Source organism: Monomorium pharaonis, chromosome 2 (genome assembly GCF_013373865.1).
Source record: "Monomorium pharaonis isolate MP-MQ-018 chromosome 2, ASM1337386v2, whole genome shotgun sequence".
NCBI classification, from domain to species: domain Eukaryota; kingdom Metazoa; phylum Arthropoda; class Insecta; order Hymenoptera; family Formicidae; genus Monomorium; species Monomorium pharaonis.
This window is the reverse complement of record NC_050468.1, coordinates 16,709,656-16,734,436: the sequence shown is the minus strand read 5'-3', so window position 1 is coordinate 16,734,436 and position 24,781 is coordinate 16,709,656. Positions and strand designations below refer to the sequence as shown.

The window sequence follows — 24,781 nt, the reverse complement described above, 5'->3', positions numbered from 1 at the left end:
TCATAAACTTTTTAATAGAAAAAAGAATACTTATTCCTTTATTCAATGACAAAAATCTTTGAATAAAGTGATTTTATTAAATTACATTTGATTACGCTTATTATATATATTTAATTAAATATATATAGTAAACTGAATTAATTTTATTAAATAATTTATTGCTAGTTGGCATTGTATCGACTGCCAGTATGCATAAGGTGGCAAATTTCTCCATGACCGGAATTAATCAACGTGCCGGTAAATCGAGACGTTGTATTGATCGCGATAAACGCATGCGCCTTTATTAATCCGATCGTATACTGGAGGGGTAATGCAACGTTACGTGCCAATGGGCCCCGAGGTAGCTGCAAAGCTTACGATAGTGCAAGTCTACAGTAGTATGTCAAGAGCAGTGTTGCACGTGTTTATGCGAACATTCGGAGAAGGTGACAGTGATTGTCTTTGATCCCGAACTTTATTCCTGCACGGTATATAAATCAAAGGATATATTAAAATTTGATTTATTGGCTTTCAATATGCTTCAATACATGCAAAGATTTATTTATTTATTTTCGTAGATATATTGTTTCTTATAATTTTGTTAATATGCGTAATAAGTTTATATTAATATCAAGATATGTGTTTTTTACTTTGATATATAAAACGTAATTTACAGGAGAATAGCGTATTTGTTTTGCAACAGTATTACTTACAAATTATTTATTATCTGCTTTAATAATTTTTACTTGATATTATTTTATTTCTAATTTTTTAAAAATTATTATTAAAATTTAGGATTCTGTGTGTGTGTTTGTGTGTTGTGTGTGTGCGTGTGTGTGTGTGTTTAATTAGTTTCTTTATTGAATACTAAATTTGATTGTTTAATATTTTATATACTCGTAATTATTTTTCTGTAATAGGTAAATGTAATGTACTTGAAGTTTTTGGATTCTACATGTTTAGCTGTTTCTGTTTTATTACATAAAAATGGTTAATAAGATGCCGTATGTTTTATGTTTACGTAATTGTAGGTGCTATAATATATTATCAATTATTTTAAATTTTAACTAATATCTTTAAATAATAAATTAAATAATATTGTCTCTTGTTTTATGATATATTTGATACGTTTTTTCTATATGTTTATATTGAATGTGCAAATCACATATATTATATATAACCGTATATATGCTAAATTGTATTTTGTATACTCACACATAAGATAACAGAGTTGACAGTGTGTAACACATTGAAAATTTATTTAAAAATATTTGTCTTATATGTTTGTGTTATACAGTTTTTAATTTGTGTTTTCCAACTTTTAATTCTTTCAGTATTCGATTGATTATTGTGACATTTGATATTATATGAATGAAAATCATAAGTAATTTGCTTAGCATTATAGTCAATTAATAAATATTTCATTATTTGTCAATCTAATTTAATATTAATATATAACTTATGTGTAAATATTAATAATATTTACACATAGCAACAATTGTTAATTACTATTAATGTTAATTACATATCATAACGACTCCTTCTTTCTATTGAGTCAACACACATTGTGTATGTTTAAAAGTGTCTTTACTTATAATAATTATTATACAAATTTGTTTATACATTTATATAGAGTGATGCAAGTATACAGATTAGTATGTAGAATATTGATGGGAAATAGTTTCTAAAAATGGAAAGAATTCAGGAATTATGTTTTACGAATTAATTATATAAAGGAATTACATTGTGCGAATTAATTATTTAAAATTGCATAAAAATTATTTCAAAACAATAAAAATTTTAGCTTGCGTTTTTGCAAATGTGATTACATAGCTTTGACGCGCAAAATTGTCACAATGTTTTATTAAGTGTATTACGAACGTTTCCTGTTTGACATTTTGCGACATTAGTCTTGCATACGGAATATATTAGATAATATTTTATATTAATAATGTGTGTCACTTGCCAGACAATGACACGACACCGTCGTTTATTCTGTTTCAATGCAGTTATGTCACGCTGCTTTAACCTGACGCGTTTTGCGACGCTCCTGAATAGCAAGTTATATTTTGCTGTACTTGCATCTATGGTTCATTTTTATTTTCGATTTGTCGTATGCCACGTTCACAAATGCGCCAAGAAATATCCTCTTTCTCTCTTGCTCTCTCTTATTTTCTTTTTTTTTCTTGTGATTGTAATTTAAGACATCCACACGTCCCGCATAGTGCGGAACTGCATAATATAGATAACGCTGCATTGCAGTTGTGTTCCTCTGTGAAATACAATCGTCCACATGCTATCCGATATCGTTTACTCCCGCATGATCCACTTGTCTAGTATAATGAATTTCTCATCGATATTTCTTTGTACTATTGTTTATACTTTGTACTGATTGTTCGTGTGCCCAGTTATTACACTTTAGAATATTTTCTCTTTATTACACAAACTTTATGTTACTGATAAAAAATTTATATCTCTTGATACGTGTTAATATACATCTAGTCTTATTCTAACTATTGAAAAATATATTTTATTTATTTTATGTTGATGACGAATTAGTAACTGCAGCAGTGAGCACAGTATGTAATTTATTATTATTAAAACAAAATTATATATTTCTATTGCATACATCATAATAATTAGAAAAACAATTTTTTAATTAATGAAGTTTTATGATTATTTTTACTTTTTAAATAGTAAATTATTTTTATATACTTATTTTACAACTTTATTACTAGATACGTTAAAAAAGGAATTAATATTCTAAAAACAATATTTAATTTTTATAAAAATAAATTTTTGATGGCATGTTCTAAACTGAATATTACGGATTACATAAATATTACGTTTATCACATTAATCACATTCTTATTAAAATTAATAAATTATTAGTTTATGATTTTCAAGATCAATTAAGATATTTAAATAATTATATTTTGAATATTGAGATACATCTTTGACCTAGAATTCTCAATATTATATGCTTTTGATCTTGTATCGCCCACATTAATCGGAAATTCTCGCGGCGTCGAACTTGCCGTAGACATGTGAATGCAATCAATGATCTATCTTTAGACACTGTGAAAAGTCTTATTTGCGGTTTTTGTACGATAAAATCTGGCGGCAGTTTGTATTTTCCTACCAAGCACAATGATTTTTATTAAATATACTTTATTGATGTTTTTGTATTATCAAAATTATATGATAATTATGTAATAATAAAATTTCAAGCCAATTAATTAAGAAATTTTGTAATAGATTTTGTTTGGCAAAATCTCATTTAACTATGGAAGTTGTGAAATTAACGTACAAATTAAATTTTTTTGAAATCGTATTTTTTAATAATATTATTGGTTTGATCATTTATTGTATAATAAATTATGTAATCATATAAAAATAAAATTTTAACAGACGCAAGTAGTGAAATAAGGTAAATTGAATTTTAATAAAAATCTATACGCAGTAGTAAAAAATAATCAGGTACAGGATATCCGTGTGTTGGTTTTATAATATCTTTTGCGGTTATCATAATATGTAAGGCCATGAAAGTCTTATTTTCAGTCTAACATATTCAATAACAGATGACTACCTATTTATTTGATTTCTACAATTTTATTCTCCTTACCTAAACTCGTTTTATCATTTTTATTCATCAACAATTGAAAAAAGATGTATTTTAAGCGTCGAATATAAAAGTTATTGTGTATTTATAAAATATTACTATATGTACATATATCTATATATTTACGATATATCGTTTTCCGAAAGCCCGCGAAATAAATAAATCGTTTTAAAGACTCTTCGTCAATAAAAAAAGTAGAGCACGATATAAATGGAATGCCCTTTCCTAGTGGTATGACGCGCGTTTTTCTTTTTGGTGTAAATGTAAAGCATGAATGCAAAAGGTCGCATGTGATATAGTGTGATATGTGATTAGATGAATGAGCGCGAAACAGATTAAGATTTATTGTAATTATGTCGTTGATAGATTCATCGATAACTCATATATCCTTATTGACGTATATTTTAGACTATATACGTAACAGTAGATAATTTTCTATGGAAATTTACAGTTAATAAAAGTCTATAATTTTTCCGATTAATCAGTTATGATATATTACATTTTTTACAGTGACAGAGTTATCTTAAAAATAGAATAAAGATATATTTTTAAAATAATTAACAGATAACAGAATTTCAAACAAAGCAAATAACTAATGACATTATTTATATGTCAGTGTAGAAGACTTCCCATCATTAGTTAAACTACTTGTAATAATAAATTATATTGCAATGTAAATTAGTATTTATGATTTTACATATGTAATTTGTTTTGGTTTTCTTTGAACTCTAAATATTCCATTTCTTTTTTTTGTAATTAAAATAATATGTAATTTTACAAACACAATTTTGGTGGTCTTAAAAATTTAATATTACTTCTAGTCATAGTCGACTATCTATATCTTTCTTTCAACTTCCTTTTTATTACGATTCACCGTTATCGTTTTACGCATAGCATACACGTGTGCATAGATGAGTAGGTGGTCGCAATGGCCTATATACATTGGAAATGAAGCTTACGTCTCTTATCTAAGATTACTTTCAGCCTTATTCGTCTCGCAGGGACTATATTGAGCCTACAGCCGACGAGTAGGTCGCGAGTTTCGCAAATTGCTTTGCTGAAACGTCGGAATGCGTAATCGGAATACGGTGTAAACTACTTCAGCAAATTAGAAACCTTTTCGACATTCGAACGAGGTCTGTCGAATAAGATCCGTTTACTAGAATTTCTTCGTTTTCATAAGGTTCAGAATAAATTTGATATTAAATTTTGATAATTTAGTGATTTCGAAACGATTTTATTTATCCCAGAAAAGTTCATAACAGTATTTTTATTTTTTTATTACTTTATAATATTTTTTACTACTTTTTATAACTTTTAATTTTTATTACCTTATTTTTGCTACTTTAAAAATTTCTAAATTAAAAAACAATGTATGCCAAAATTTCACTCTATTTCATTTTTTTGTATTTTATTATAAGAAGATGGGAATTGCTTTATAAATATTATTTATAAAAAAATCGTAAAAATATAACTTTTACTCATCAAAATAATACATATATTATATTTCATGTTTCTGTATTTTTGTAAGAGCAAAACTTCGATTTATATTTTATACACAAATTTTTGAAAAAGTAAAAAACTAAAGAAAAAAACGGAATCTTTCAAGACACATTGATTTGATAATCTATTCCATGCTATTATCTTTATATTTATCTTACTTAATTCATTTGCGTCACAAAACACTTGAGACTTTAATTAAAATTGCATGAATGAATATTTGTGTTTCCAAATACGTACAAAGCATATCAATTTTTAACGCATTTAACATTTTAATTTTTAAATGGTAATAACGTCTATAATCTATATATATTCTTTATTTGTTTATATATGTATATTTATATATATACATGTATATATCAGGCTATAATCAGGCATATAAATTAAAAATAAAATGTTGCATACAGCAGATGGCAAAGATTGATATGCGTTGCATATGCTATGCGTATTTAAAAACACGAATATCATTACATACAATTTTAATTAAAACAAGTGTTCCGTAACTGATATGTAAAAGTATAAATAATTAAAGATAAGTCTTATTAGTCATAACTGAATTTTCGTGCTGATATCTCTTGTGTAATTTTATATACATTTTCTAGTTCATCAAACTACGTATTGAATAAATTTTCAGTCTTGAAACATAGTTTCAAGTTGAATGAGAATAGTAATACAAAATAGTAAATTGATAACCTTGAAAATGTATAAAATAAGATTCATCCTTAATCAGTTAATACTTAAATTTTATTTTTTTTACATTTACATATTTTATATATTAATATGAATTTAATTATTTATCTATTTATACGAGATAATTGTACAACAAATAATTTTTTATCTGAGAAATGTTTGATATTGATAGAGCTATTAAATTCTGATTCTTGAAGATACAAGCTTTCGATCATGAGTTAATTGCAATTCACGTGCACGTCTTGTTTCAGGATATGGTAGATGTTACAACAGCATTACCAACGAATGGAGGGGCGTCGTTAATTGGACGCACCAGAGGTGCTCTTAGGTCTGTGCGATCCGCTTTAGGAGGAAGCGGAGAGTATCTTCAGGGCCTAGGGAATAGAATAGGCTCTGCTCTTAGCAGTAGCTTAGAGGAAAACGAACTGACTACAACTCCTTCCACGCCGTCATCGTCGCCGCAAGCTCCACCGCAACCTATCAAGCCAGAAGAGCAATTAGGACGGCGAAAACTCAGACTTCCGAGGTAAGTAAACGTGTTTTGTTATCCGTCTTCTAACAATTAGGTCATGTTGAGAGCATGTTGAAACTTAAAACTTAATAATGTTACTTAACATAAAATTCTAATGTTTGATGTCATTGGCTGCTAATAATTTATTAACAAACAAATTTCTGTATTAAAATGAGCATGAATACTTTTATGAATATCTATATATACCTTTTAAATTATTATTATAAATATATTTTTTCTTTTTAACTTAAAACAAAAAAATTTTTAAAGCTTTTTTAGAATTTGTTACATATTCTTATTTATGATTTGCTTTTATATTTTTAACTTTTATTTTCTATACAATTTTCTACATCAATATTTGCTAGCTAGTACGTAGCATATATGTATAATCATGTACGTAATTTTCTTGCAGTGTAAATTCTAATTGTATGCATAACTATTAGCAAGCTATTAAGACGTAACGTGTGTACTATCCTACGAGTTTACACTTGCCAGCGAAGGATAATATTGTAATATTTGCTATACTCATGAATAATCGCGCTGCGACACGCAATATTTTCATGCGTAGATTTGGCGCGGGATTATCCTACGAGGATTATGAAGCAATAGCGCGGCACAAATTGGAACGACAGGGAAGTGCCAATCTTTCTAGAACGCGAAAGTATCCACCTGGGATGACTTACGAGGAGATAGCGTCTTCCAGATCAGCTTCGAGCAAGAAACAGGAGAACCGAACTGAACAGGACGACATCAGTCCCGATCGCGACAGTCAGGAAAGTATAGAGCCTATTCAAGAGCAGGACATCAAAGCGACCGGGCCCGATCCTTATGAGAAATTGAACTATAAAGCAGGTGATTAGCTCTTGCCTCCAATTATCCGCGGCAGACGTCGAATGAGTCGAAGTCAATGACTCTCTTCGTCTTCGACGACGGTCGCTATCTTTCTCGCTCACAGTTGTCGCGATCATGCAGTTATCGAGTCTCAGATGGAAATAACATGCTGTGTTCTTCTTTCTTTTCACGAAGCGAGGGCGCCGACCCGCTATCAGACGGTTGTTTTCCGTTTAGGTAAATGTAACAGTCAGTCAATGTGGACTGCCCCTGTGATCTCACCCGCGTGTCCCCTCAGTGTACTACACGTAGGGATGCTTTAGCTTAAAATATCGAAACTTTTATATGTTTAGACTACATACACGTAAAATATCAATTATTCTGTTAAAAAATAACAGAAAATAACGATATTCTATAGTATTCGTAAAGTAAAAGTTTTTGATATACGTGAGAAAAAAAATCAATATAAATAATCAATACGTTTTGTATACAAGATATATCTAATATTTTAAGAAGAATTCTATAAAAGACTATATATTTTTAATAATAAACAATGAAATGTTTGCGATATCATATTTAGTTTTAATTTAATATATTTGTTTCTATTAATATAACCATTAGGTTGTGACCAAGGTAAAATTAATTATCAGTATTTAAAATATATATTTTCTAAAGTCTCGATATTTAAAAGCTATTGTATATTTTATCACATGCCCGAGTTTCTGACCCCTTTCCTCAGCTAGATGTGATTAGCAAATACTAGTGCAATCAATATGTTCGCGTAACTCGATGTTCGAATATCCGTGGGTCGATTGCAATGAGACCTTATGTGGTTTGACCTGAAGATATTGATTTTCGAAATTAAACGTTTCACGATGCTTAAATTGATCAGAATTTAATTCGTTTTAGTTTCTTCTACAGTGTATAATTTCAATAGCAGTGCATAAACGAAAAACATACTCCTTTTTTAATCTGATTTTGTAACATTTATTTTTGTTTTACGATAAATAATAAACAGTAAGGAAAGTAAATAAGTACATTTTAAATCAATACATCTAAATAATTAGAAGGATGTTAAAAAATAACAGATAAATTAATTTGTATTGTGCATATATTATATATAACACATCTAGTAAATTCTTAATGTTAAAAAGAAAGCTATGATTAAATAATTGGTTTAATTAAATAAACTGTATAATTATTTATATGTATATACATATTAAAATATTTAAATAATAAAATTTAAATAAAGCCACGTATCGTTAGTTTTTTGTACATTTTTTAAATAACAATTGTAAAATAAATTTTGCTTTGGGAAAGTTACGATTGTACTAGCGTTTTGGTTTTATTATTTTAGTGTATTTACTTTTCTTGGATGTTATATATAAAACACTAGTCGACACTTGTATATTCGAACACGTCGTTATATTTGTAGTTTCTTGCCAGACATTGCATCCTTTTGGCAAAGGTGTTGTTATCTGTGTATATGTGTGCATACTTTCACACGAACTGCCTATTGCACCCTGATTGCATTCATAATTCGAATGAAGAACAATGAAGAACAAATTCTACGTGGGTGGGAAAAATTCCGTTGAGTACAATAATAGTCTCACGATAAATAGTCACTTATCATCTCCTGGATGCTTTAGTATTTCCGCAACATTGAATGATACATCACAAGGATGTGTAGACATTTAAGTAATATCGCAGACATAAATATATAACTTTCAATATCGCACAATAACAATGGTCGTTTGTGAGTGTGCTTTACTGTACTTTGGATTATTTTAGTTTAAAAAATTTCGTGATGTTAACGAATCAACAAATGATTGTGATAATTTTACATCTCGATTGATAGTAAGTTGGTTCTAGGCAAGTAATCCTAGCACAAAACATTTATTTGCATAAACTCTATATAGTGTATTAAAGTTAACAATTATACATTAATTTTAATATGTACAGAAGAGAATATTGTTTTGATTGAAATATAATTTTAGTACATATTATGGAAACGCGCTTTTAAATTTTATTCCGGATTTTTCTATTCATAAACATTTTTTTATTAAATATTAATTTAAAACTAGCTGGATATAATTATGCAAGAGTGACGGATACCTTAGTTGCATAGTTTAGTCAATTTTTATTTTTTATTATTTATTTTTATCCGACAAATCATTAGATTAGATTCGACTGCAAGTTTAGGTGTCGACCGTGACGCACCATTGCTTGACACATTAATTACATTACGATCATTTTAAAGATTACACTCAAATGTATATTTAGTATTTCGTTTATTTTAGACATGCCTTGCAGCAGTGATTCTACAAGCGATCAAGATGGATACGGACCCAGCACTAGTCTGGATTCTAACATGGATGGTCGCAGAATGTGGCAAAGATCGGGTATCGATTATAATTTTTATATTTACTTAAGAAATAATTTTGAATTATTCATAAAATAAAATTTATTGAAATAGTACATTACGTATTAAAGTTGGTCTTTTGTGCGCGAGTGCAAAAGGCCGTTACATTGCATACTATACTTTTTGTTATCCGTGCGTCGATGTGTAATCCCTCGAGTGTTTTGGGTTTTCGCAAATTGACAGGTCAAGGTTTAAGAATAGTTAAGGTTCCATACCTAAACTTCCGTCAGTTCTGTCAGTCAGTTTAGTCGATCAATTCTGCAAGAGTTACCATATGCGTGTGTGAGATGACACGCATGCGAGTGCTGAAATGATCAAACGTATTGAAAAGTCGTGCTGGAAGATCACGATTTACGTTATCTACCAGAGGACAAGAACTGTGCAATAATGTTAAAGTGTTGGAATTGGCGGCTTTTGTATTCACAAGAAGGTGACACGAAAGGGATCACTTTCGACGCACATGTAACAAAAGATATATTAAGAAAGTTTAGCAAATTGGTTAATAAAATTATTGTTGTTCAGGATCATCGGGTTCCGTTCAGTCCTGGGCTTCGAGCTTGTCAGCTGATAGTCAGTCAGAGGAAGCGGCTGCGGATTTTATGAAAGCTTTTGTACCTTTACTATTTGACGCGCCTAATACTATCGATCAAGAGCAAAAAGCTAATTTTGGACAAATGGTTTTGGTATTTATACTTAATTTAACTTACGTTATAAAAAACTTTAATTTGCATTATTATAGTTGCTTTTTTTTGTAATAAAATGTAAAAGAAAATTAAAAGACAAATGGCAAAATAGAAGTAACTCATCAATCAATCAGTTTAAAAAATTTTATAGAAAAAAATATTTAATTTGTGACATTTGATTTGATGTAATAATAAACTTGCAGACAGAATCGGGAAGAATATGGTTCTCCAGGGTGGTGAACGCAAGAAGAGCACGTGCGTGTGTCACAGAAGCTTCATTTTATTCTTTAGCGCAGCATTTCGCAGTCGCGCTGTTTGAATGTCACGAAGCGGATGATTTTGCACCCGCTAAAAGTCTTATGAACATGTGCTTTACTTTCTATCACGAAGGTAACGATAATTTTTTAAAGACATATTTTGCAAAATATTATAAATCATTTATTCTTAAACGTTTAAACAAGTTTAAAATAACATAGAATTATTGTAAAAATGAGATTTAAATGTGTTATAACAAAAATTACAAGAAACATTCATGGTCAATATAGTACGTATTATAATAATTCTTTATGTCATTGTGTTATGTTATTTAAATATTTAAGACATAATTCTTTATATTAAATTATAATAAATACTACAATATTTACACAATGATTACTATTATAAATTTATAAATAAGATAAATGCTGATAGAGCCAAAGCTAGTTTTGTTTGTTTGTCGTGTATTTAATTCTATGAATATCTTCAAAACAAACGTTTTGGCGCATTTGTTTTGGCCATCCTCAGTGTACAACTTTCTTAATCTGTTAATTATGTAGTTAGCAAACCGATCTGTATAAACATTGTTGTACATTGTTGTACATTACTATTATATTGTTTTTGATTACTATTATATTATTAAGAAATTATTTTGTATTAATTTTTTTATTAATTTTTGTTTGCTTTACTGCCTATTACTTATTAAACGCGTATTTGCATACTTACTATCAAAATTATATATTTATCTTAACCTGCAATTTTAGTGGAAGTTCCTGGATTAGAGCCTTATCGTGAATATTTGTACACACATTTACGCGTTCAACCGATATGGACGTCCATGAGATTTTGGACAGCTGCTTTCTTTGACGCAGTACAATGTGAGCGAGCGTCAAGACCGGTACCACCTCGACCAAAATCTCTAGATCAGGAAAGCATCGCTGCTGAGGATAGGAAGTTTCAAGCAAACATTGTCTTTGGACAGTTAGGGTAAATATAATAATAATAATAATAATAATATTGATCTATACATAATATACATCTGATATTTTAAATATATTTTATTTTAACAATAATTTTCAACGATTTTTTTCAGAACTTTTACATGTAACATGCATGCTTTTGGTCTGTCAAGAGCTTTATGCACAGAGTTCCTCCGGAAACAATGTATTATTGCGAATTTAACTAAAGGTACTTATTCATCTTTATGTCATTGTGTTATGTTATTAATTCATACCGGGATAATACTTTTTTAATTAAAAAATACTAAATTTAAATAATAAAAATATTTATATTGTTTTAATTTTTTAGAACAAGAAAAAATGCTGCGAGATAATATAGATCGGATGTTTGATGAGACCGAGCCATGGAGGTAGTTTATGTGAACATATTAGGAAACGATTTTGAAAATAAATTTAAAAAATCGTTTTGCCACGTTCCCTCTTAAAAATATTTTCCACGAAATTAAATTGTCTTCGAATGCTGAGAAAACAGTGTGTGTGTGTGTGTGTGTGTGTGTTTGTGTGTGTGTAAAGTCAATTATGAAAATAGTCTTGTTAATATCGTTGATATATAAAACGATATTTGTTAAATTTTTCGCGATATTAGACGATGGTCGCGTCAATTCCTAAGATGCGAACACTGCACAGATTTGCGCCTTAAATTGCGAAAAGTATATTGAATCTTACATTTCTAATATAAAAAATTTTTACAAACTTGCTAAGGAATTAATCCTGTAATGTTAATAGGAATTTAAAAAATTGAAATTTGAACACTGAGATTTGAAATAATTCTGAATTTTGAAATATTAATACTAAAAAGCGGCGACAAAATAAAGAATGTTAAATGACAATAAAATTTAAAGACTAGAATTGACAGTTTAATTGAAATATTGCTTGTTGAATGTAAATTACTAATTGAAAGAAATGAAGGAAAGAATATTCTTATTATAGTAGAAGACATTTAATTATATATATATATAATTTTGATACATTAAAATTTACTTTCAAATTTTCAAATAAAAATTTACATATATATTTAGTTAATTAATTCTGTTGTTATATTTTGTGCAAAGAATTTTTATTAATTTGTGTTTAAAATGTAATAAACAGTTTTGATGCATTAAAAATTAGTTTTACAAGTAAGATTAAAGTTTTTTAATATCGTTTATAGTTTACTATTTTTATGTTCTAAAATTAACTAATCACAGAAACATAGGTTATAAATAGACACTACTTATATTGTTTCTTTTCTAGTAAACAAAAATTGTAATACGTTACATTCGTAATATTGTGCTAGTTTCGCAATTCGTGAAAATTATAATACATTTTGTAAATAAGACTTACAAATATAAAAGGCAAATCCTTGATCTTTATTATTAGGCAAATATTAATATTTTTTTAATAGAAAATATTATATATATAATAGATATATAAATTGAACTTACGCATTTTGACGCCTTATTATCATACATCATGCAATGTAAATAATTTTTTGGAAAAAGCTTGTACCTAAACACATATCATCAATCGCAAATTACGCTCTATTTTATTTTATACATACATACATATATATATATATATATATATATATATATATATACACCTATGTCTACCTGCGTGCGCGCACGATATATCTGCAAAGAAATAATAAACTAAAAAATATTATAAATAAATAAAAATAAGTAAATTTCATTACCATATTTCAGAAACTTTAAATAATAAGTTTTTAATCCTTTTTATTGTATGTGTGTGTGTGTGTGTGTGTGTGTGTGTGTGTGTGTGTGAGTAAATGAGTGTACACAGAGTGTACTATTCTTGTACTGTATTTATTCTTTTAATTGTCGGCAGTTGCGGAAAAAATTTTCCTTACCAAAGTCTATTTGAATTATCTAAAGGTAGTATTTTGATTTTCCAAAAATTACTACATACAATTATTATAAAAAATAATAAATCTATTTATTCTAAAATTTGCGAAATAAAATGTTATATAAAAATTATTATAGAATAACTGTTGTATAAAATATAGAGAATTTATTTATTTGAATGTTTTATACTTTATAAAAATTTAAAAATTATGCTATATTTATATTTATTTTTAATGTATTTTTAAAATTTATATTTATTTTTAATATATTCTAAAATTAATGTTTGTGTATATACATTAATACATAATGTTCTAAAATGTAAAAATTTTTTAAATTATGTGAGATGCCTTTACTAATTTCTTTTTTAATTATCTTTTTTATATTTTTATGTAAATTTTATTTAATTTCTTTGAACATCTTTAGAATTTTGTTTCTTTTTACTTTCTAAGTCATTCAACACAAAATATGTTTTTTCAAAGAAAGTTTCTAATAATCTTGCAGGAATAAAGGATTTCTTATTATTGTTATAAATTGTTCTCGAACTTATAAAAGATTCGTTTTAAAAACTTATATCTGGATCCCATTGAGAAAATTCTGGATCGTTTTGTTTCAAATCTAAACATTTTAGAAGTTCTTCTCGAGCTTTCATATACTTCTCAGACAATGAAAAAGATTTATTGTTTCCTTTTGATAAAACACTTTTATCGTTTACGAGATATTCATTGGATGCTTCACTAAACGGTTCAAATTCCTTTGAAACCTTCTCTAGAGTTCTTTCATTCTGAATTATTTTGTTGGAAAAGTTATTTGTGATGGCATTGCTTTCAGTAGATTTTAATTCTTTCAACTTATTCTGAATTTCGTTTCTAATATCCATAATATCTTTTGGTTTGTTCGATTTTTGTACGCAACTAAAATCATAATCAAATATGCTTCGCGGACTTCGAATATTCGTCAAACTTGCTTCGATTAGATCAGCTAGGTCGATTCTGTCATCTCCGACTATAAAAGGGTCTTCGGATAATACTTTATCAGTATTAAGTATTTGAGACTTGGTCGCAATTTCCTTTTTTTTAGATTTATCCCTTAATTGAGTTTTGCTATGTAAATTTTGTGTTAAAACTGAAGATGCTTTGATATTTTTTAGAGTATTTTTGAAATTTGACGTTTTAGAAGCAGTTTGCGTTTTAGATTTTAATTTACTTTCTTGTGTTGATGTTAATTTTGTATTAATATTGTCAATTTTATTCAAATTTGTGTTGCTAATGTTAATTTTATTTGAAAACTTTTCTGACTTTGTTGTTTGATTTATTTGTTTGCCAAATATTTTGTTACATTTAGAAACACTTCCAATTTCTTGTTTTCCAGTTTTCATCTTTGATTTAATGGTATCCTTTCTGACGTTTGTCTCATTCACGTTGAATGAAGAACTGGTATTTTTTGTGTCCTCCTTTTGTAGAAGTGGCTTCACGTTCTTTGTATATGTGCGAAATCGAGTGTCGGATATCGTTTTGGAAAGTGGGATTGTAGTCATCGAAGATTCAAAATTTTTCTTTGTCGTGTTAATAGTTGAAGTTTTATTAGAGACAGATTTTGGTGGATCATTAATAGGTTTTATTAATAGCTTGTTAGTTTTTGCATTATTTGTAACTGATAAATTTGGAGCTTGAAATTTCTGAAAAAATATATTTATTATATATTTTTAACAAACATAAATTACATATTTATTTAATTATTTTCGTCAATTATTTCGCACCTTTTGCTCTTTAATTATTGTCTGCATTTGTTTGGCTTTATACAATTGCTTCCAACCATAAACTATAATTCCGTCTTTTTCTTCTAGGCTGATATTGGCTTTTTTATCTCTCGTATAAAGTATCTGCCAAACTAAATCAGTATTGAATATCTGATAAAAAAACAGTCTCTATTAGACAAATAATGAAATTATTGTAAACTGTAATACATTTTTATTTCTCTACTTTTTTTATATTTTATTTATCCTATATTGATTTACACCTTATTTATTCTTTATAACATTTATTTTTTGTATTCCGTTCTAATAAAAACAAATAGAAAGTAGCAAAAAGCTTTTACAACTTCACAGATTTATCTTTTATATTATTAAATAAAAACTTTAATGCAGAAAACTACCATTTTGTTTATTAAGCACATGTTTTTTATTATTTAAATTGAAAAAGATCAGAAAACTGTAAAAAACTATCATTATTTTCTTTAATAATTCTTTTACCTCATATGCGATATGTGATAATGAAGATAATTTAATTATGTCTGTAAACTTTAAATATCTTGATATTTTTCCGATTATTGATTTTGGTAAAGTTAAAAGAGTATTTCTATGCCCTTCAGCAATATTGTTCACGTATTGTAATAAATATTTACCTGTGATATTAGAAATTGCAGTTTAGCAACATTATTATATGAATAAAATTGTTATTGTAAAAAAAATTAAAAATTAATGTTATATCGTATATCTTATTTTTAAGGAAATATTACGAAAGCATATAATTATCAAATATAAATTAAGATGAGAGAGCCAATATTGTTTACAACTTGATAATACTATCTTGATAATGATAATTTTTGTATGAATTTATACAATCTCCAGTTCACAATAAAATTCACACAAAATATATTATAGGCACTAAGATTGATGTAGACCGTTATTGGCTTTTTTATATCTTTATGTTAGACATTTTATTGGTCCTAATCTCACTTATTATATATATATATATATATATATATATATATATATATATCGTTAATTGTGTGTATGTGTAGTTAAAATTAAGGCTAAGAGGTAATATATTTTTTGTAATAATAATCGTTACTTTTACACACACACATACACAATACCCACACATACACACACAAAACTATAAATATATATATTAACATAATAAATAATTATAAATAATGTATTTTATTCATTGCATGTATGTACCATTATTACAAGTACGTTTTATTTATTATTTATAATTAATATATAGAGAATATAAGAAAACATTAATTTAAAAAATATAAGAAAATGAAAGTTATTAAAATTGCAACAAAATCTGTCATAAATAAAATTAAGCATTCTTTTTAAAGAAAGGTCTTACCAAATCCGCGACGTATTTCGTCCTGCAAGGATTTTTCTTGATCGAATTCAATAAGTTTAGCGTGATATACAATCGGTGCTTTATGAGGCCCGTGAGAAATTTTCCATAGATACAGAATTACCTAAACAATGTGAAAAGGTTATCTGAGAAAGATGGATGACGACGTTAATTTTGTCAGTACCTCGTCCTGAAAAACTTTCAAACCGTAATAGTCTCTGCTGGGCGGAGGTGCAACTGAATACTTCACCAAGTATTCAATCCTGTTGCTCATACTCAACCGAACTACATTGAGGAAGTTTGATCTGAACACCGCAGTTTGTTGATTTCTAATGCAGAATAACATGCACATTTGCATATCGAATCGGAAATCGGAACATATGTATGTATATACACGGAAAAAATTTCATATAAAAAATTACTATATACGATAGTTCAGTGTACGGACCATGAAAAAAAATTTTAAAGCATTATATCATAAGTAGTGTAAATACTATATAATTTGTTGAAAAACATAGTAAAAGTTTTCATAATTCCTTCTTTGGTCTGCGCTTACTATTTACCATAATAATTTTTCCTATAAATTTTTGTCCGTGTACATACAGAGTAATATTTTTTAAATATAATAGTTAAATGATTTCACACATTCTTTATATTTATACTCTCATAATTATAAGGTAATTGTTATGATAATTCTCTTGCTATAATAATTGTATAACAATTAAAATGACTAAAGTGTTATATCTTTTTAATTTGAAAGATTTTTTAATTTAAAATAATGCTATAGAAATGCTATAAAAACGCAAGTAAAAAAATACTACAAATAAAATTTATTTAATTTAAAATTAAAGTTAGGTTTTTTATTATCTTAAAACAATATAATAAATATGTTTGAAAATATTTTAATCTTATTTTTAGGAACGCAAACTGTTTAATAAGAAGTTTGTAATATAGAGAAAGCTATTATAGTTCGATATTTCTTGCTTCTGGTGGAAAAAAATTTGTAGACAAATTAGACTTCGTGATATTTTATTACAATATTTTTCATATGAAGAGATGAAGATAAATATAGAAATGTTGAAGTAAAAATGGAAAGTCGTGTTACGTATAGTAATTGTAACGTAGCAATAACAATATACAAGATAGGCTATATAGTAATATCACAATGCATGATTCACAATTCCATAAAAATCTAGAGAACAGGATATAAATCTATAGATAGAGGATGCTTCTCATATTGAGTTGCCGCAGAGACAAAGTACCGCGTTATGTCAATAACACAATACAAAAATTTCTATCATATTTTTCATACTTTTACAAAAGTAGACATACTTAAAGTATGTCAATTTATAACAATTGTCATTATTATTATCGTGTAAAAAATTCTATATAATAATTAATTGTCAAATACTTGCTCAACAAGGAAGAATTCGATAACATTCCATAATTAACATTATATTTAATATGGTTTAATATTAAATATGGTTATTTGAGAACTGTATATGAGATTTATAGGCTAATTTGAAAATTATAGATTTTTGGACAGCCACATTTAATGTTAAAATAATCTTTAATTATTAAAATTATGTAAAAATCTCCTAATAATACAATCTCGTTATAATTGATAGATTAAAAAAAAATTAAAAAAATTTTAGTATTTAAAAATTTTGTTAGAAAAATATATCAGAATATCTTTCTTGTTGCTTAAATAATGCAGTATTCTCCAAAATAAGCAAAGCTAAAAGAAACAATGTTTAGCTAACACACACGTATACGAATTAAATCTTTTTCTAGTAATTTTTTCTCGATTTGTTTCAAAGCAGTTAATAGAGAAACCTGTTGTAAACAAATTTAATTATATATTGTATAAGATTATTTAAAATAAATCTCCAATATTTGTGCAAATATATTTCATAATACACAAGAAATAAATATTTTAAAGAAATTACTCATTAATATTTGATTTTATTGTTTAAAATGACGAGCAAATTAAATGTTTAAAAATTAAAATATATCATTTTCTTTGGAACATTCTTTCTTCGATTAGCCTTATAATAAGTGCAATAAAAACTAAAAAAAGAATTAATTTCAATTTTTATAATTCATAAAATTACTTACGATAATAAATAACAACAATCGTACTATCTAGGTTTCTCACAAATACTTAATTACGCGAATACTTGATATGACATTTTAACTTCTCCAGGCGATCACTGTGTCTCGACGGTACGAAAAGCCGCATGAATAAATTATTACGTGCTAGCATAATCGAAAAATCTTACGAGCGACGGAATAAATCTAGCGGTATAAAAAGATTTCGGGATTTCGGGCTGCGGGACACGGCGAATCAGCCGTTGTTGTGTAAAATCAGTACGGCAATCATTTGTACGATCCAGAAAATTCCCGTGATTCGCATAACGCGTTGAAGAGCTGAAAAGGATCCCGTTCGAGTTCAAGGATATTTGCGCTTTTTCGAATAAATTTGTTTAGCAGATATTAAACTTCTCTCTACAATCGCGCTTTCGCGCGTGATTGTACCGGCAGACTCGTGGAACGTTCGTGGAACGAGTGTACAAGTGAATTTATAATATCGTTAAATTTGACATGTGCGTTATGTCGTAGATAAAAAATTGTTTAACAGCATCTATTAACAATAATTAATATCTTGATATTTTATAACTAATTATTTGATGAAAAAATTATTAATATTTGTATGTATTTTATTTTTACTTCTTTTATTATAATATTTAATATATAAAAAAACTGAGAAAAGTTAATTAACAACCATAAGCATTTTTGCATTGACTTAATATAAATTTCCACTTGATGCACTCGCTCATTGAATTTTCGTGCACGAGAAGTTTTAATGCATCTACGTGCAACAGGAGTAAGTTTCTTAATATGCGTATGATATATTAAATATTATCGAAACAATATATATTTTTTAATATAAATTTAACGAGATTTTATTATAATAAAAACAGAAAAGTTTGTATGTAATTAGTAAAATAAAATATTTTAATTGTGTGTATATGTATATGTACAGAAATTAAAAAAACAAAAAAAATCTTAAATATTTTTATAGTTTAAAATTTTTAATAAAAATAAAAATAAATTAAAATGACTAATAATATATCAATTATTGAATGTGTACATTGGATGAGAGTCTCGTTAAATTTTATATTTCATTTACTGTATATAATTGCACTCAAATTTGTGCGTCACGACATATTGAAATGTTTAAACAAGGCGACTTACTTCCTGATTGTCACGTTTACGCGTTTAAATGTGTATACATAAATATGTGTGTATACATATATATATATATGTATATATAGATATACATAATAAATATCCATATAACGTTTTGGAAGAACAGATTTGCATATTGCGATAGCGCGAAGAAGATTGGTACGCCTTACCGAGAAAATGCAGTGTTTCAGATATGTCATTAATCACCAACATGATCACAAAATCTTCGCATATTATTAACGTTGTTTTCTTGTGTCACAATTAATTTTGTTACGTTTATCAAGAATTATCAAGTAATAATGATAATTTTGTAATAACATAATTCATTATATATTATTAAAAAATGACATATTGCGTAAAAATAAATATTGTATATATCTTAACTCTAACAATAAGTTAAATTAATAATAATCATTATCACTTCACGATTTAGGTAGATTTATTTTTTATTCGTCTCATCGATAAGGCGCCCAGCAGAAGATTTAACGAGCACGAAGTGCAAGGTGCTCGAATTGAAACTTAACTTATTTGGAAACGTATGGAAATGTGCCTCGTCGATTTTTAATAAATTTTGGATATGTTATAAAACAGCTCAAAAATAAAAGAAATATCCAAAGATTATCAAAATCGGTAAAAGACACTTCCAAAATTTCCTTGTTAGATCTAAGAAAAGACAGAAGAAGTCGTTTGAAACTTTCCATCAGATGAAATAGAAGAATAAGTGCGTTTACTGATCGATTGACCCAATTTTCTTACAAAGGCGTTTTAAGAATTTTACAGATTCTAAGTGTTCTATAGATGTTTTGTACGTCAAGTAGAGCCGAAGGGTCAATCAAAGAACCGCGCAGCGGGAGCAACGGATAAAAGATCAACCGACTAAATTAGTAATTAACTTACAATTAGAAGGTAAATGACAAAAATGCCCTCCTGTGACATGGCTGTAGAGAAACATTGTGTCGTCCATCAGAATAAGATAAGATCATAAATATGGCTTAATAAATGCATGTATTCAAGACTTTTGCAGTCTGTGGAAAAATTAAATATTATGTCCTAATCGACTCTACCGAATAATATATCAAACTTTATCCGGGAAATTGGGGAATTATTCAGAAAATTTTACAGATTTTTAAAATAATTTTTACTACTTAAAAGTGTGTGTGTGTGTGTGTGTGTGTGTGTGTGTATGCGCGCGCTGTCTCTTGTTATTTGAAATTTTTTGCAGAATGCAAGATAGAGGTGCGCGATTCTAATTCCAGGCCACAGAATGACGTAAGTTGTATCTAAGGTATCGCAACGCTTTGCTGCTTTCTATGATTGTTCAATGACTGACATAGTTGTCTCCGTAATTGCTCTTCCATCTCTGCAGATGCTCGATGATGTTGTTGTTTCCTCAGAAGGAGCAGCCGCGATTGTCAATTGTCTTTGTTCCATGTGATCGAGAGTTTTCTCTATGGCTCGTAGTCGTTTTTCCAAACTAGTAGTACCCAAGATACCGACCTGCAACTGCGGTCCTAGCGGCAAAATCGCAAGCAACCACCATGCCCACGATGGACCATCTGGTAGACGTGACCAGTCTTCCTCTGTATCTGGCATACGACCAAACACCCGTTGGATTTCGGTCTTTTGAGAAATCGGCACTGTGTCCCACCATCTTCGACCTTTTGCTCGTACCTGTAATGTCAGGGAGATAAGTAATGCTAAACTGTCAAAAAATTAATTGTATTTCAATCATTATGACAAATATTTTTTCTTTTAACAATAATAAGTAACATTTTTTACTTTCTTTTTTTTATACTTAATTAATATCATGAATGGAAAAATTCTTTAAAAGAAATATAAATAAAAAAAATGTAAATAAAAAAACTAAACTTTCCCACAGATTAACGTAATACGATTGCAATAATGTTATACTTTACTTATTTATTATAAATAAATTAGAAATGGAAGATTTAAAATCGTAATATTTTTGTATTTATAATATAAATTATAAATGTACAATAAATCATATAAAATTTTTGCAGAAATGTATAATAAATAATTAATCAAAATTTATTTATTACATTTGACTTCATGTACCTTATCATGAAGTTCCAGAAGATTCAATAATTGATCTTTTTGTACGATGGTGTCCCTGAGAAATTCTACCTGTGCTGTATCGTAACCATCTTTTTCTCCACCAGAAAGAACTCTAAATCTTCTACCACCGATCGTGCTGAGAATACTGCAACCATCTTTGAGCAATACTCGATCTCGAATGTCTAGGATAGTTCCAAATTCCGCATATCTAAAGAAATAAATATGTTAATAATTTTTGACAATATATATATTTTGACAATTTATATCTTTAAATACTATATAGTGATAATAATAAATGTATATATAATATAAGAGTTTTATGTAAATCTTATGCATCATATAAACATAAATAAAATAAATAAAACAGGGCGTTGGGAGTATCAGTGTAATACGAGAAATGTACTTAATCATAAGAAAAATATAATATTTTAACCATTCAACTTCTACATACAGATCGCGAATATTGTAAGTTGTAAATACTTTTATTAATTATTTTCACTGTCTCCAATCTGTCCCCAACTTCACTTTATACGTACATACATGAGTTGTAGAATTAAAACTTATTTACGTTCTTCTATTCACTATTTTTTAAATGATTATGATTTTATATGCAATTTCTTATTTGTAATTTCTTTTTTTTTGTATTTGAATAATAATCCGCTGTTAATATAACAAATTAAAATTGATCAAAAAATTTAAACAAGACGATTACAATGTTAAAATATTTAAGAAACTAAATACATAATTTAAATTAATTATGTGCAATTTAATTTAAAATTATCGTAAAATAAAGTTACCTTTTTGTGCCTGTTGCTTCCTTGTTAAGACACGCAGCGATTCCGAATTGACGCACTCCACTATCCACGCATCTTCTAACCATCAGCCTGTATCTAGGTTCGTAGACAAACAGGGGACAGGCTACGCAAGGAAAAGCTGTCGTGCAGATGAAGACGGCGATCTGTTCGTTACCCAAAAGACCTAGTCCTTGAACCAGTTCGAGCTGATGGCTCATAGCTCTGGAGGTATATTCCGCGGGTGCTACTGTCTTAAGCGCTCTCTCTACGAAATCCGTCACAGCTTTTTGGTTACTAGCTAGATACTGAAAACAGAAGAAGACATTTGGTTAATAAAATAATCATGTATATACGTATATATATATATATATATATATATATATATATATATATATCATTGATATCGTGTGTATTTGTGTAGATTTATATGATATTCATTGATGTCGATTTTAAACAAGTAATGCAAGTAAATCTTATAAAACGACAAGTATTCTTGATTGGAATTTGTACGTTTATGAGTAGCGTGTGAATGCGTAATACTATTTAAGATTAAAGTTCAAAGAGTAAAAAATAATTATTATTGCTCGTAATAATTGTTATTTTATGTAATAAAGATATTGTGTTATTTCTTTCAGCGAATTTTTACAGTTTCTGTTAAAAATCATTTTTCAGAATTGCATATATTTATACATAAAATAAAATAATTTAAAATTCTGAAGAAATGCAAATAATTAAATATATGAATAAAAATCTATAAAAGCAAACGAATATTAGTGTGTAACGCGTTCCCTCTTATAAATAACGTTTATTTATTTAGTTAATTATTTCCATATATTGTATTTTTATTTGGCTATATCTGTATTATATATAAATAAAATTACAAAATCCGAAAGAGCGATACGACTTACATAATATTGTTAGTTACATCCAATAGCAAAGAGAGTAGAAAGAATAATTCTAGATAATCAAATACAATTATCGATATATTGTGGAGATAGAACAAAAAACAAAAAGTAGCGCGCCGCAAGATCATCGTTGACGTTGTCGTCTTTATCGTCATTAAATATAATACAGACGATCGGTAATGACGAACGCGGAAGCTCGTGACGAACCGTCTCGACGACCGCAAACAATAATCATTTCAATCTGCGGCATTGTCGTTAACTGCTAGAAAGCATTATGTCTCATTTATAAACAGGTGTTGCAGAATTTCACGTCCACGTATTTCCCAGCTAAACTCTTTGAGCGCAAGAGCTTGCGAATAACGAGCAAATTTTTAACTATGAAATCTTTAGAGAAAAATGTAAAATACATCAGTTACATAAATATAAATTAAGACTGTAATGGCAGAGACATAAAAGCTAATTGTTTTGGATGAAGAAGAGTAACACTATTCTATGAGAAACCATTCTTTGAAACTAAATAATCAAAAGTTTAAATAATTTAAGAAAAATATTTCTTTTTATTTTGAGAAATTTAATTGTTTTTCAATCTGCAAGCATTAATCTTTTACATAGAAGAATCTAAATTATTCATAAGTTAAAACTATAACTATACAAAAATCTAATTATTATATTAATAATTAAATCAGAATTGTTATGTGAGATTAATAATCCTATTTGAAGCTTTTTACAAATTGAATTGACATTTATGTAGAAAGTTTTCTTACATCAGCTAAGGATGTAACACACAAGGGACAAGCCGAGGAATAATCCAGGCAGCGATCCAGGCACATCCAGCAATAAGTATGACCACAGGGTGTCGTGACAGGTTTCCAAAGCAGACGGCAACATAAGATGCAATCCAATTCTCCAGCAGTACCGGAAAGAGTTGGCAAGAAGATTTCGGCGGGTCTCGGTTCGATTCCTGCACAAATAAAGCTGTCTTAACCTTATTCTTGCAAATATAAAAAAAATGCTTTTATAGTGCGGCGGACGGTAATACTTACTTTTTAATTTTTCTATATTCTGATATATACGATCCAAACTAGCTTGTAGCTTTGTGTTGATTTGTGGCATGATAGGGGACCGAATTCTTCTGTTTATTGTCTATAAAACAAAAAGGATAGAACGAGTAATTATTAATGCCTTGAATAATAAAAAAAAAAACTGATAATCAGAGATTAGAGATAAATCTATAAGTGAGATAAAAATTAAAATTTGAAAACTAATAATATATAAGGCATTA

General features: G+C 27.8%; 3 protein-coding genes across 10 annotated transcripts in view; 1 reads left to right on the top strand and 2 right to left on the bottom strand.

Moving 5' to 3' along the window:
- Positions 1-316: 316 nt before the first annotated feature.
- Positions 317-12,416, top strand: LOC105832687 (uncharacterized protein KIAA0513). 4 transcript variants are annotated; one of them, XM_012673857.3, is made up of 10 exons: positions 317-425; positions 6,043-6,317; positions 6,871-7,154; positions 7,329-7,370; positions 9,434-9,535; positions 10,078-10,238; positions 10,442-10,628; positions 11,258-11,480; positions 11,587-11,681; positions 11,802-11,866. In XM_012673857.3, exons 2-10 carry the CDS (start codon positions 6,046-6,048, stop codon positions 11,864-11,866), a joined length of 1,431 nt encoding a protein of 476 aa, XP_012529311.1. In that variant the 5' UTR covers positions 317-425; positions 6,043-6,045. The 4 variants fall into 4 exon arrangements, with proteins under 4 accessions (XP_012529311.1, XP_012529310.1, XP_012529312.1 ...); XM_012673856.3 differs by having other exon boundaries at positions 321-467; XM_012673858.3 differs by lacking the exon at positions 7,329-7,370 and having other exon boundaries at positions 321-467; positions 11,802-12,416.
- A 1,328-nt stretch (positions 12,417-13,744) lies between these two features.
- Positions 13,745-19,491, bottom strand: LOC118644333. Its single transcript, XM_036282647.1, has 5 exons — positions 16,657-19,491; positions 16,476-16,596; positions 15,605-15,756; positions 15,113-15,262; positions 13,745-15,031 (listed from the first exon to the last, which is right to left on the bottom strand). The coding sequence occupies exons 1-5, from the start codon at positions 16,828-16,830 to the stop codon at positions 13,916-13,918; spliced, it is 1,713 nt and encodes a 570-aa protein (XP_036138540.1). The 5' UTR covers positions 16,831-19,491; the 3' UTR covers positions 13,745-13,915.
- Positions 19,492-19,674: 183 nt separating this feature from the next.
- LOC105838141 (LON peptidase N-terminal domain and RING finger protein 1) overlaps positions 19,675-24,781 on the bottom strand; it is a 40,824-nt gene continuing 35,717 nt past the window's right edge. For all 5 annotated transcript variants that reach the window (XM_012683458.3, XM_036282646.1, XM_012683459.3 and 2 more), the window contains 5 exons: positions 24,543-24,642; positions 24,264-24,460; positions 22,598-22,899; positions 21,801-22,008; positions 19,675-21,395 (listed from right to left, as the gene is read on the bottom strand). In XM_012683458.3, the coding sequence (XP_012538912.2) occupies positions 21,033-21,395; positions 21,801-22,008; positions 22,598-22,899; positions 24,264-24,460; positions 24,543-24,642 (1,170 nt within the window). In that variant the 3' untranslated portion in view covers positions 19,675-21,032. The remainder of the gene's footprint in view (positions 21,396-21,800; positions 22,009-22,597; positions 22,900-24,263; positions 24,461-24,542; positions 24,643-24,781) is intronic.